General features: G+C 38.0%; 1 protein-coding gene across 1 annotated transcript; it reads right to left on the reverse strand.

The window, feature by feature from the left end:
• Positions 1 to 7,449: 7,449 nt before the first annotated feature.
• Positions 7,450 to 8,076, reverse strand: LOC135675030 (transcription factor ILI3-like). The gene is made up of 2 exons (XM_065185290.1): positions 7,829 to 8,076; positions 7,450 to 7,749 (listed from the first exon to the last, which is right to left on the reverse strand). The coding sequence occupies exons 1-2, from the start codon at positions 7,928 to 7,930 to the stop codon at positions 7,594 to 7,596; spliced, it is 258 nt and encodes an 85-aa protein (XP_065041362.1). The 5' UTR covers positions 7,931 to 8,076; the 3' UTR covers positions 7,450 to 7,593.
• Positions 8,077 to 13,205: the final 5,129 nt, after the last annotated feature.

Raw genomic sequence — 13,205 nt, forward strand, 5'->3', positions numbered from 1 at the left:
GAAGTTTTGTTTTAATTGTGCAGGATTAACTATGATAACGATGAAGACATAAAGCGAAACAAAGTGTCGGAGTCAAGCGCGAAGGATTTGTTGCGAGTTCGAGAGTTCGACGGAAGTCCGAAGATTCGTTGGGAGTTCGCGGAGCTCGCCGAGAAAGATCGGAGCTTGCCGAAGAAGCTCGTTGGAACTCGCTAAGAACAAATCGTGAAGTCTAGGAGCTTGCCGGGAGTCCGCAGAATGGTTTCCGAGAGTTCATCGGAAGACCGCCGGAAGTTTGCCGGAAGCTCACTAGAAGAAGTCTTGACTTGCGGACTTTGAAATAGCTTAGAAAATGTCTTTAAATTCATAGTTAGCACGTTAATTAGGGTTAGGATTAGGTGTTAATCCTATAACCCAAGTAGGGGCCAATTAGGCCCAAGTTCGGACTGGTTTGGACCAAGTTTGGAGCCAAACCAAGTGAGCTGGAATAGTGAAGAGGTGCCACCTCTCCAGCTTGGAGGTAGCACCGCCCAGGCTATGTCTTCCTGCGAGGTTGGGAGGTGCAACCGCCCCAGCCAGGAGGTGCAACCGCCCCAGCCAAGCGGTGCAACCTCCTCTGCTAAGAGGTAGCACCGCCAGAGCTCAAGTTTCGAGCTCTGCCAGGCGATGCAACCACCGAGCTCAGTCTTCGAGCTCTGGCAGAGAGGTGCATCAGCCTGAGCTCAGTCTCGAGCTCTGCCAGGTGATGGAATCACCGAGCTCAGTCTTCGAGCTCTGGCAGAGAGGTGGATCAGCCTGAGCTCAGCTTGGAGCTCTGCCAGGTGATGCAACCACCGAGCTCAGTTTCGAGCTCTGCCAGGTGATGCATTCACCAAGCTCAGTCTTCGAGCTCTGCCAGGTGATGCAACCATCGAGCTCAGTCTTCGAGCTCTGGCAGAGAGAAGCAATCGGCAGAGCTCAGTCTTCGAGCTCTGCCAGGCGGTGCCACCTCTCCAGTCGAGAGGTGCAACCGCCTGATCCCAGAATTCTGGGATTTGATCGATTTGATCGTTTTGAGCTCGAATTTTGAATTGGGTTGGGGCCTATAAATACCCCACCCATTCAGCACTGAAAAGATACAGACCTACACCGAAATCTTGATCTTTTCTGTGATTCTAAGAGCTCAAAAGTGTTGTAAATCCTTTAAGTCTCCTCCTTCTGTTCTTCAAGTTTTCAGTTGTAAAGTGAGGAGAGAAAGGTCTGTAAAGGTTGTCTCCTGAGCCTGTCAAAAGGAGAGAAACTGTAAAAGGGCAGTTAGCCTTCGCCCATTGAAGGAAGGCACCTAGTTGACGTCGGCAACCTCGTCGGTGGAGGGAGCCAAAAGTGGAGTAGGTCAAGGCTGACCGAACCACTCTAAATCTCTGGTTTGCGTTTATTTTCGAGCACTTTATCATTACTGCAAACCTCCTCCATTGCTACTGCTCTCTGCGCTTTCACGAACAAGTTCTAAGTGCTGTTCTTCTAAATCTGCGTCTAGACGTAAAACTGCGTTTAGACGTAAATCTGCGTTTAGACGTAAATCTGAGTTTAAGACGTAAATCTTAGTTTAGACGTAAATCTGCGTTTAGACGTAAAACTGCGTTTAGACGTAAATCTGCGTTTAGACGTAAATCTGCGTTTAGACGTAAATCTGCGTTTAGACGTAAATCTGCGTTTAGACGTAAATCTGAGTTTAGACGTAAATCTGCGTTTAGACGTAAATCTGCATTTAGACGTAAATCTGCGTTTAGACGTAAATCTGCGTTTAGACGTAAATCTGAGTTTAGACGTAAACTGCGCTTAGACGCAAAACTGCGCTTAGACGCAAACTGCACTTAGATACAAACTGAGAATTTGCTTTTGCATCATAATAGTTTTTGAACGAACGCAGCTTTTGGTTTTTAATCGCTGTAAGATTTCCGCTGCACTAATTCACCCCCCCCCCTCTTAGTGCTCTCGATCCTAACACTCGCTTCATCCCATGTTGTCTTAAGTGCTTTCTTCTTTTTCAATGATTTATGATAAGTTTTGTGTCCTTTTTAAGTTCGTTTTTAGAATTAATCTTTTTCATGAGTTTTTAATTTTTTTTGTTAAAAGTTCTATATCATCAGCTTTTGCTCAAGAAGTTTTCTTTTATTCTCAATGTCAAATCCTTTTTGTTCTTTAGAAGGTTATTCTCATATTCATCATGTGCAATATATGTCATTTCATAAGTCATTAAAGATCCAATGAGTTCTTCCATTAGAAAATTATTCAAGTCCTTAGTCTCTTCTCTTGTATTGTCATCACTTTTGGATCCCAACTTTTTGGAAGGGATCTTAGTATTTTATTAACAAGTTCAAAATCAGAAAAAACTTTTACCAAGTGCTTTTAAATCATTGATGACATCCGTAAAATGGGTGTACATGTTTCTAATAGTTTCCCTTGGTTCAATTTGAAACAATTTAAAACTGTAACATCCCATTAGTCCCACATCGGAAGTAGGGAATGTGTATGATTAGCTGATAAGGGTCTGATGAGTGTACTACGTTAACTCCCGCTTAAGTATTTTGGTCCGCCGTTGAGGACTAAAATCGAGTAAGAAAGGGCTACCCGTAGACGGAGTCAGAGGACTCGTCACGACGTGGAGCCACCACTGGGCTACGCCTCACATGCACTATGCTAGGGTTTGATCTGGGTTATGTTGGGGCTTGACAAGGACATCAAGCCTTTGAGTAGGGGTGATTGTAACACCCCTGATTAGTCCCACATCGAAAGTGGGCAAGATTAAGACTAAACGAAGTTGATAGATTAATACCATGATGATTTGGAATGATGCATATGTTTTTTATTATGATGATGTATGTGATGTAATGCACATGACCAGTAGATGGACTGGCTCAATCTAGCCTAATATTATTGTTAAACTTGAACCCAAATATTGATTGAACTAAACTAAACTTGATTAGTCTAGATCAATTCAGGGTGATTCCGAATTGATTGACTTATTCAAGTTAGTTTAACCTAAATTGAACTTCAATCTAGCCTAATATTATTGTTAAACTTGAACCCAAATATTGATTGAACTAAACTAAACTTGATTAGTCTAGATCAATTCAGGGTGATTCCGAATTGATTGACTTATTCAAGTTAGTTTAACCTAAATTGAACTTAATCTAGTCTAAATTATACTAGTCTAGGGTGGTTCCAAACCAGTTAAATAAGGATTAGAGATCAGTTCAGTTAGGCTCTAATAAATCGAGTTCAATTGAATCGATTAAACTAGAGTTCAAGTCAATTGAGGGCTAATTTATATTATTTGATATTGATGATATTTGAAAGAGATGTTTTAAATATGTTATTTCATCCCGAAATGGACATGACCAGTGTGAGATTATATTATTTTCCTGCCGAGAGCAGGTAGGGCGATTCCCTTCGGGAATTAGCAGGTCGTCAGACGTGGCGGCTGGACAGTTCCTCTATCCGCTGTTGGGAGGAACGTGTCCCCACTTTGGTGGGTGTGGGACACCACTCCATCCGCTGTTGGGAGTGTGATATGAGTTTGCCTCCATCCGTTGTTGGGAGAACACAAACTCATCCCGTAGGATAAAGCCTCTCCATCCGCTGTTGGGGGAGTGCTCCTTCGGGTACTGGATATACGCCAATGGGATGATTGATTGAATTTTGATCATGTATACATTTTGAGTTGACTTTTGGGGTTCCTACTCAGCGTTGCTGAATTTTCTTTGTTTTTGATTTTCAGAGCAGCCTCCCTCTAGTACTAAGTCGGATTCCAGTGGAGAGCAGACCTTCCTCTACCGCTAGGTAGAGCCACTTGGATGATTCTTGAAGTTAACATCACTATGTTTACCTTTTTATTTATGATTCGATGAATAAATGGATTGTAATAAATAAATTGTAATAAATGTTTATGAATGATGAATAAAGTGATGTTTATCTATTTGGCCTAAATGTGTGGAAAGATATATATATATATATATATATATATATATATATATATATATATATATATATATATATATATATATAAATCCAGGATGTGACAAAAACTATGCATCAAAAGATTAATTTTTGATTCTTTAACTCTACTTGTGCCTTCACATGTAATTTGAAGAGTGTGCTAAATGTAACGGGTAGTTTCATAAGTCGAAATACAATTAAACTCATTTTTATCCAAAGCAAAAAACAAAGCATTCATAGCTTTTGCATTTAACGAAAATATTTTTTTCTCAAAATCATTTCATTCGTTCATAGGTTTAGAGTGTTGTTGAAAATCATATCGATAATATTCTATAAATCAAAGTTTAAATAAAGCAAGAAAACTCTCGTTCATGTTTTCCAATATGTGTAGTCCGTCTCATTGAGCATAAGAAGACGAATGATAGAGTGACCCTCTTGAAAGTCGAAAAAAGTCATCTTTCTTCGGTGTTAAACCAAACAGAGAGAAACTTGACTATGATACCAACTGTTAAGACTGTATCGGTACTAAGAGGGGGGTGATGGTGAATTAGTACTTACGTAAAAATTATGTCGATTCGAAAAACTTCATTTGATAAAATTCGTATTGGAAAGACGTTTAACTTAAAAGCATTCGTAAGCATAGTGAATAAGTAAATCAATTTGTAATAAGAATAAAAAGCATAAAATAAATACAAATGGATTTATAGTGGTTCAGTCGTCGTGACCTACGTCCACTCTTAATTCCTCTTTACTCGAGGTCACCGACTTCCACTACCGATCTTCATTCAATAGCCAAAGATCAACTACCCTCTTACAACTCTTTTCTCATTTTCACAAGTTCAGGAGATAACTTTTACAAGCTACTCACCCCTCTCTTAAACTAAAACTGAAACTTAGAGCTAGAGGGGAATTCTCATGGAATTACAATAGAGTTTTCACACTATTTTTGTTCAAGTTCTTATCTTAACTAAAAAGGGATGAGTGAAGTATCTATAGACCCCAAATGGATTCAAATTTAGAGTCAAAACGGTCTCATCTCGGGTCTCCGAGGTACTAGCGGTACCATCACCAATATTGGGTTATATCACTACCTGCCAAACTGACAATTGGCGGTACCATCATTTGTCAATCTAACACTAGGTGGTACCATCACCTAGTTTAACATTGACACTGGGTGATACCACCGCTAGTCTAAGCAGTATCATTGCCCAAACAACTTGGGAGTTTAAGCCTCAAGTGATGCACCACCAAGGCCTACCACCGCCAGCCGTGGGGGTGCCACTGCCTGGGCTAGCTAAGGGTTACTAAATGGGCCTTCCACTTCGCCCAAAACAATCCCAACTCAGGCCCGGTTGGCCCCTAATTGAGTTGGCATGGTTACATCCGAAACTAACTCAATTAGTCCTTTAAACTACTTCGATCTAGACAAATTATTATAAAGAATGGATCCTTTGTTGTCTAGCATATTATTGGTTTATTCGGCACTTCGTTTGATCCTTTGGCACATCATCCTCCCCTTCGACTTATTTTCCAATCGACATGTTGACCTTCTGCAATATCCGATCTTCTTGGCGCAATGTCCGATCTTTTGGCTCGATGCTTGAACTCATGGCACGAAGACCTTTTGCCAACACGTCGACCGATCCTCCAGCCCAACGTTCAATCTTCTAACATGTTCTCTTTAGCTCAACCACTGATTCCACTTCTTTAATCGATTTGTCTTTCCCTGTTTGAAGCTAGTCTTTCTTCACTTAAACGCACATTAGATCATAACTTTATCAATTAGTTTTATCATCAAAATCCGAGATTCATCATGATCTTCGCCAATTGAAAAAAAGATCAGTAGTTAAAGCCGGTGACCTTGAGTGAAGAGAAATCGAGAGTGAACGTATATCGGGATGATCGAACCACTATAAATCGATTTGTATTATGTTTTTCATTATTATTACAAACTAATTTACTTACTCACTACTCATACGAATATTTTTAAGTTAAATATATTTTCGATATGGTTTTTATCCGATGAGTTTTCATATCTTCATAATTTTTTAAAGCACTAATTCACCCCCTCGTTTACAATCCCAAAAATCTATATCAGCTGATATATAGCCATATCTATATTATGCGGGGGAATGAAACGAATAATTAGGCATTCGGGACCATCAAAATTAAGTGAGGGCAGATTTAGCTCCCCTGTTTCGGCGGAGGCAGAGAACAGGTTCTCCTCTCCCGCTGCAACGGTTGACATCAGAAAGAAGCTTCGTGACGACATCCCAACCGCTGAGCCGGGCAGCTTTGCAAGGAAAACCCTGGTTCTTGCCGGGGACGAGACAGGAGATCCGCCTCGCCGGCTTTAATCGTCCGGTTCGTTTGGGTATCGACTTCCGCGAGCCATGCTCGCTCGACGGGGCTCAAAGAGGGTGGCACCCACAGTTTCGACCGGTCTCTTTCCTCGTCGCACGGACACCGGATTGCCTTCTTGTCTCCACTCGGAACCTGAAGCCAACATCGTGTGTGACCAACAGTGGCAATGGTGGCTGGATACAACTCGAGCTTAACATTAGTAGTTCAAATCTTTGCCTCCTATGTTACATGATATAATAATGTATCGTCTGCAAGTACAACAATTTGATGCAGTTTCCATGAAAAAGCCAGAGCAGACCATCGCGACTTTCTCAATTTCATAATTTTTAATATATGGAACACATCATTCTTATTTTAGATTTTTTTTTTTATATCGTTTGTTGCAATCGTTGTTCTCGTTTCGTGAAAGCCTTTCATTTTGATCGATGTTAACGGATTTGATTAGCTGTGAGCCAGTCGTTCCTTATCAAGCTTGTTCACACCGAACATCAAAATAAAACATTCTTCATTTTCTTTTTTATCGGAGGGGAGTCACTAATTTTATATAAATATTTTTGTTGAGATTAATTATTTTCACAATTTTTTATTATTAACAATTTTACTCGCAGAAAAGACACTTGATTGACATATTTTATTGATCAATAAGGATTTTGGAAAATTAATTGCTCTATATATATATATATATATAATTTTAGGCTTTTGCATCTGTCGTAAGAAGATAAGTTGAGGAAATTTTGAGCTTTTTCGCATAGTGAACAATCCGATTATATTATCAAGAACTAGACAAAATAATATAATATAATAATTCTGGATTTTAATTTAATTACATCTAGATTTCTTTCCTGCAATTCTTCTGAACTCCCCATATTCCCTTCCTAATCAACACACATGGTGTGTTCATTTTCGTGAAATATCCGCAAGCATCAACGAGAGCACATGATCAAGTAGCCCAGTCATGGAGAAACTGAACCTACCATGGATGGATGCAAACAGAAACTCTAAGCCAATGATTAATTAAAGCAGTTAAGAAGCCTAGTACATGATATTTTCTCCCGTCTGGTGTGATCATGAAATGTAAGAAACCACTCAAGCCACAGAAATGCACAAATCATACGAGGGTGGGTAGAGCAGCTGCAACAACATCAAACGCATGTACCGGTGAACTAGATAAACAAACACACATCAGAAACTGTGGACACCATGTATGACCCTCAGATCTCCTGGGGGTGATACTAAATTAAACAAGGATGAAAATGACAGTATTGACTCTCCCTAGGACCTGAGGAGGCTCCGAATGATATCGGCCTGAGGGCTGTCGCTGTCCATCGTCGCCATTAGGCCGGAAAGCCGGTCGCTCAGACCGTCCACCTCTCGGTGCAAGCTCTTGATGTAGCTGCATGTCTCCTTCAGTAGCTTCGATGCAGATGCCTGCAATATCCAGTGCACCTTCATTGCATGAGTGGATGTGAACAAGAAGAGAGACTCAATCGGTGTTTCATGCCCTTACTCTGCCTATGTTCCTGCGGCGGGACTCGGGGAGCAGTGACTGAAGCTTAGAGACTAGCTCATTGATCTCCTCATCTGTTATCCTCCTACCTCTGCCTGACATGATCTTGATGGCTACAGAAGCTTCTCGGATTCTCTTTTGTTCTCTTTTTATTGCTGAACCAAGTGTAGGGGAGGGGAGAGATGGCAGAGCACAAGGAGAAGGATGCCCAATGGAAGTGTATATAAAAGAGAAGGAGAAAAAAATAAGAAAAAAAAAAAAAAAGGTGGTGAGGAGGAAATTAAGGGTAGGAGAAGTGCCACTTCAAGGCAACAATGTACCAAGACCGAGCCCTATTTTTGATCATCCATTTCCCATGGACCCATGGAGACAATAGGAGCCCACCCCCACTGGCCAAACAGTTTCATTTCTCTAAGCAATAGCTACAACAAAGGAATCAGTGAACCTTGGAACATTCATGGACATAGTTGTTTAACCATTTTACTCTGTACCTGAAAGATGCCTTGTGTCCCTTCTGCTTTCAATGAAGGACATCTCTTTGTTCTTAATAATAGTCTCTTTTTTGAAGGTTTGTACAGTTTGTGAATTCCTAAATCTCCAACAGGATGACTGCTAATTGCAAATTTGTGTTGGTCGTGAATGGAGATTAGGATATCATGGGTGTGGTTGGAGATGAGGGAATAGGTCATCACAAGGGAGCCACGACATATACTCGTTCCCTAGCCTGATACAGGATGGCAGTGGGCGGCTGGAAACTGACCTCCAGCATGGGGTGATGTCATGCTTCTGGTGGATGTCGACGACCAAGTCACCCGAGGCCTCGGGAGCATGCATGTGAGATTGTGTGTGAATTGGAGGCCAACCATGTTCAGTGGGCCTTGATAATGTGGCCCACTGTAGCCTCGTTTAACTTTAACAGGGTTCTTAATGTGGATGGAAGTTGACAAGTTGATAATAGTAGTTATAAAGCAGCCCTTTGGTCTTTAAGAGGAATGTAAACTCTATGCAGGTGGTGGTACCTCGCTATATAGGAAAGTTATAAAAGGATTATTCTATCCCATCAAAACATCTAAATCATCCGTCTGACTTGAGCAAAAAGTAACTATCAAAAAGATGATTCACCGAATCAGATGACCAAAAAATAATAATAATAATAAAGCAAGAGATGAACAGTTCAGGAGGTTCTTTCTTATGTAGGCTACTCTGTATAGAGTTTCCATTCCTCCTTAAGAGAAGAAAGTACAGGTCATGTCGGAGAGAGAGAGAGAGAGAGAGACAAGGGCATTGAAAGTGTGTGGGGACACATGGAAAGAGACTTTCAAGTGTAACAAGAATAGGCAGCCATATGCTGGTGTTTACTATACTAAAAGGAAGAAATTCCCAAATTGAGGAGTAACAGGAGAGGCGATACTGACCTCTGATGGCTTGCCAAATATATTACATGGGCTGCCTGCCCACTGCTTCTATCCCCGCATTCACATGTTTCTTTGAGATGAATAACATATGAACATGCGAAATTGAAATAGAGATTGAGAGAGATGCTTCGTGCCTAGGAACTTTCATATTCCATGAGACACAAGACCAATGATTCTGTTGACCAAGAGAACTGTAGAGGAGAAAAGAGAATCCAAAAGAGAGAGAGAGAGAGAAAAGAACACTAGAAGACAAAGTTTGCAGATATATATTAAGGGTATCAAACTAAAATATATATTTTTTGAATGAGGAAAAAAAAAAGAACACCTTAAATTGAAAGGTTTAAAGAATCGATGTCGAGAGGAAACAAGTTATCATTTTAGGGATCTCGACCATATAAATTCGCCATTGTATTCATGAAAGTCTTAAAATATAAAATCCAAGTTCATCAGAAATATCAAGCTCCAGCAATTCTTCCCATTAAGGGAAAATCGTAAGCTCCGACCTAAAAAAGATGTGAAGAACAGGTCAATATCACAAGACTTTTAACGTTGAAACTTTCTTAGCACAATCCAACTATTGTCGAGAGATAAATCTTATTGTTGAGGACCAATTCTTCAACCCTCCCTCCAATGATAAAAATGAGAAATGATATAATTTCTCACTCAGTTTTTCTTGCATCCACTCCTGGGCTGGGTTGTGCCACCCCTTCCCAACAGCACTGTTGAATTCACCAAATGCAGCGACAACTTGTTCTTCACATAATAATCTATCAGTCAAAAATCAATCACAACGTTCTTATCAACTTTTCACCCTTTCCCGTATAAGTAACAGAAGAAAGGATCAAAAGGAACAACAACTATAGACCACCAAAGATCGCAGATCGGATGGGAAAGCCTTGTCGCAAGAAATGGGGACAACTCCAAATGTAGTCTTCATGGTGAAAGATCTCAACTTTAGCAGCTAAGCAGATCAGACAAAGACTTAAACCAATTGTGTACCTTGAGGATCATTATTGTGAATGAATGCATGATATAGCATCAAACAACATGTATAATTGCTGTACTTCAAACAGAAATCTCAGAAAAAGGGGGTTTGATGCGTGATGTAGCATGAAAGAAAATTTAACAGTGATGTCGAAGGGGGAAAAGGCTAATGCCAAAGGGCGAGCAAGATAAGAAAACCCTTAAAAGAATATTCAATCATCAAAACCTTTGGAACTGAATCGAAGAACAGATGAATACCAATCGAATTCACTCACATCGGGAATCAGCTCATCATTCGAATATCAAAGATTCATCAAATTGCATGAGAAAGAGAAGACAATCTCATACTTGATTTGGGGTTCCGCCATCACCACCCATCGTTCACCGAAGAAAGACTTGGTGGCCTAATTATGTTACTAATTACAGGCTCGGTGGGGGTGTATCGTGGCCCAATTAAAGCTCACGTGGCTTCAACATCTATTATTATTATTATTATTATTATTATTATTATTATTATTATTATTATTATTATTATTAACTTTGATTATCAATCTAAGTAGATGAACTTATTCTAGTATATTTTTCGAGTTGTCATGTTTAATAATAATCAAAATAATCTCGAGAACATGATCATCATTCAAGAAAAAAATTAAATTGATTAAAGATCAAGTCACTTAGTATTTATTTAATAAGTTTATAATAAAAAATATATCTAATAAATATTGCTCCATGTAGTGTCAATTTTGTAGTCACTTAATAGGAGTATATTCATTTTAGCTATCATGTCCATGTGGTATATTTAATTAACACTTTATCACTTCTGAAAGTTGATATATCGTGTAGTAGGTGGTGTTGACTGTATTCCAATCTCAATTAACTAAAAATAATAACCAAATCAATTATATTTTACAAATAATATTTGTTCTCACATGTAGTAGTAATACCCAAGTATATCCCTCATAATTCTAGCCCTCGACAACATTTGTTTTCTCTACAATATATATATATATATATATATATGTTTTACTCTACAAATATTTGTTTTCTCTACAACATTTGTTTTACTCTAAAAAATTAATCAATGGATGATTAAAAATATATTAAATATATATTTAATAATACTAAAATATATCTCATTTGAAAGTTAATTTGATGGAAGGATCCCGTAGAGTCTAATTTTAAATTTATGATTTGCTTTGATACTTTCATTAAAAGCTTAAAAAATATATATATATATTAGTCTTTAAACCACGAGATCTATTTTATTGACTAGTTATATGTGTGGATCAACATGTAAGCATCCATGTCAACAAAGCATCAACGTCAATATCTATGTCGCAAATTTAACATACCTACTGTCAGTGATTGTCATTTTAGTTTATGTTGTCAGAATCTCGAGTGGTACAGTAATGATTCGTGTCAAAAAATTATCCAATATAACATTTGTAGGTCAAACATTCTAATCGAATAACCATCTTTGCTTCAGTTAAACAAAGGTGAACTCGCTTCACTAAAAATAAATATATTAACAAATTGATACAGGAGGATCGTATCATAAGAAAATGATACGGTTGACCAACAATGTCTTTGCCAACATATGGTACTGAGGTTGAGCAACTCTTTTTTTCCCTCCATTAATACTTGTATTCTTACGCAGCCTATCATACATATCAAGTAGGCGTTTCGCTCAAATGTGAAGCCCAGTCAAGCGTCGAACCATATCAAGCTATACAAGCCCAGTAAAACGTCTGACATGTCTTTAGCGTCTTAAAGACGTGTGATAGGAGATATGCACATGTGTCATACGTTTTACCTAATGTGTCAGATGTTTTACCTTTTCTTGATGCTCGAGTTGGTCGCCACCTCCTTCGATCTCGCCTGTCTCCTCCAGCTCATCAATGAGGTAGGCGCAAATGACGTCGACATCCTTGACACGATTTGCCAAAGTCAATATTAGATGGTGATGCTACATTAAAAACATAAAACAAAGTTTGTCAGCTCCACTCTACGAAGGTCAAATCAAAATCGAAGTGGAGGACCTACCAACCTTCTTTTTTATCTACAAACAATAAGTGAAAATTTTTATAGTTAAAAATATTAAAAGTGAAAGTCGAAGTAAATTCTCTTAAGTATTTAACTATAAGAGAATAGGTAAAAGAAAAGAAAATAATCATTGAACATATTAGTACTAAATTGATGATTGTTGATCCTTTGATTAAAGGCATACCACATCTAAAATTCAAGGATAAAAAATGAGACTTGATTTCACTTTATAATAATATTAAAACTCTTATATATTGTGATATTTTCTCATTTATGTGTACATTAATTTAAGAAAATATATTGATACTACACCAAGAATAAACATAATATTTATTCATCAAGTAATATTACCACATTAAGATTAAGAAACTAAATACATCGTGATACATGGATGATAATACTTGCTCGTAGAGGACTTATCACTATGATTCATATATTTATTTCTTAAGAAAATTATTCGATAAAGATTAATTCAAATTATTAAGCTAAACGTATGAACCAAGAGGGAGAATGTAACCGTTCTCATTAAGTTCATCATTCATTATCATGAATTTCTTCATTTATTATGGTTTAAATATTTTAATTTTTTTATTCATTATAAATATAATTATTAGTATTAAATATTTTATTTAATATCATTAAAATTCTTTATTATGGTCTAAATGTTATAAATTCTTTATTATGGTCTAAATGTTACAAATTCTTTATTATGGTTTAAATGGGAGAATGTTTATATAAATGATGATTTTGGTCCCTAGGCTTAATATCTTTCTTAAGTTTAAAGAATTTTCTACACCATCTAAAGTGAGAGTTTTAAGCCGAAAAGTGCCAAAATATAAAGAGAAACCATTGTTGAAATTCTTTGCAACAATGGCCGGAGATACGCAATTTTTGTTTCTGTATTAGTTTTCTTGTGTTTCTATTATAATGGTTTA

Source organism: Musa acuminata, chromosome BXJ1-5 (genome assembly GCF_036884655.1).
Source record: "Musa acuminata AAA Group cultivar baxijiao chromosome BXJ1-5, Cavendish_Baxijiao_AAA, whole genome shotgun sequence".
NCBI lineage: Eukaryota > Viridiplantae > Streptophyta > Magnoliopsida > Zingiberales > Musaceae > Musa > Musa acuminata.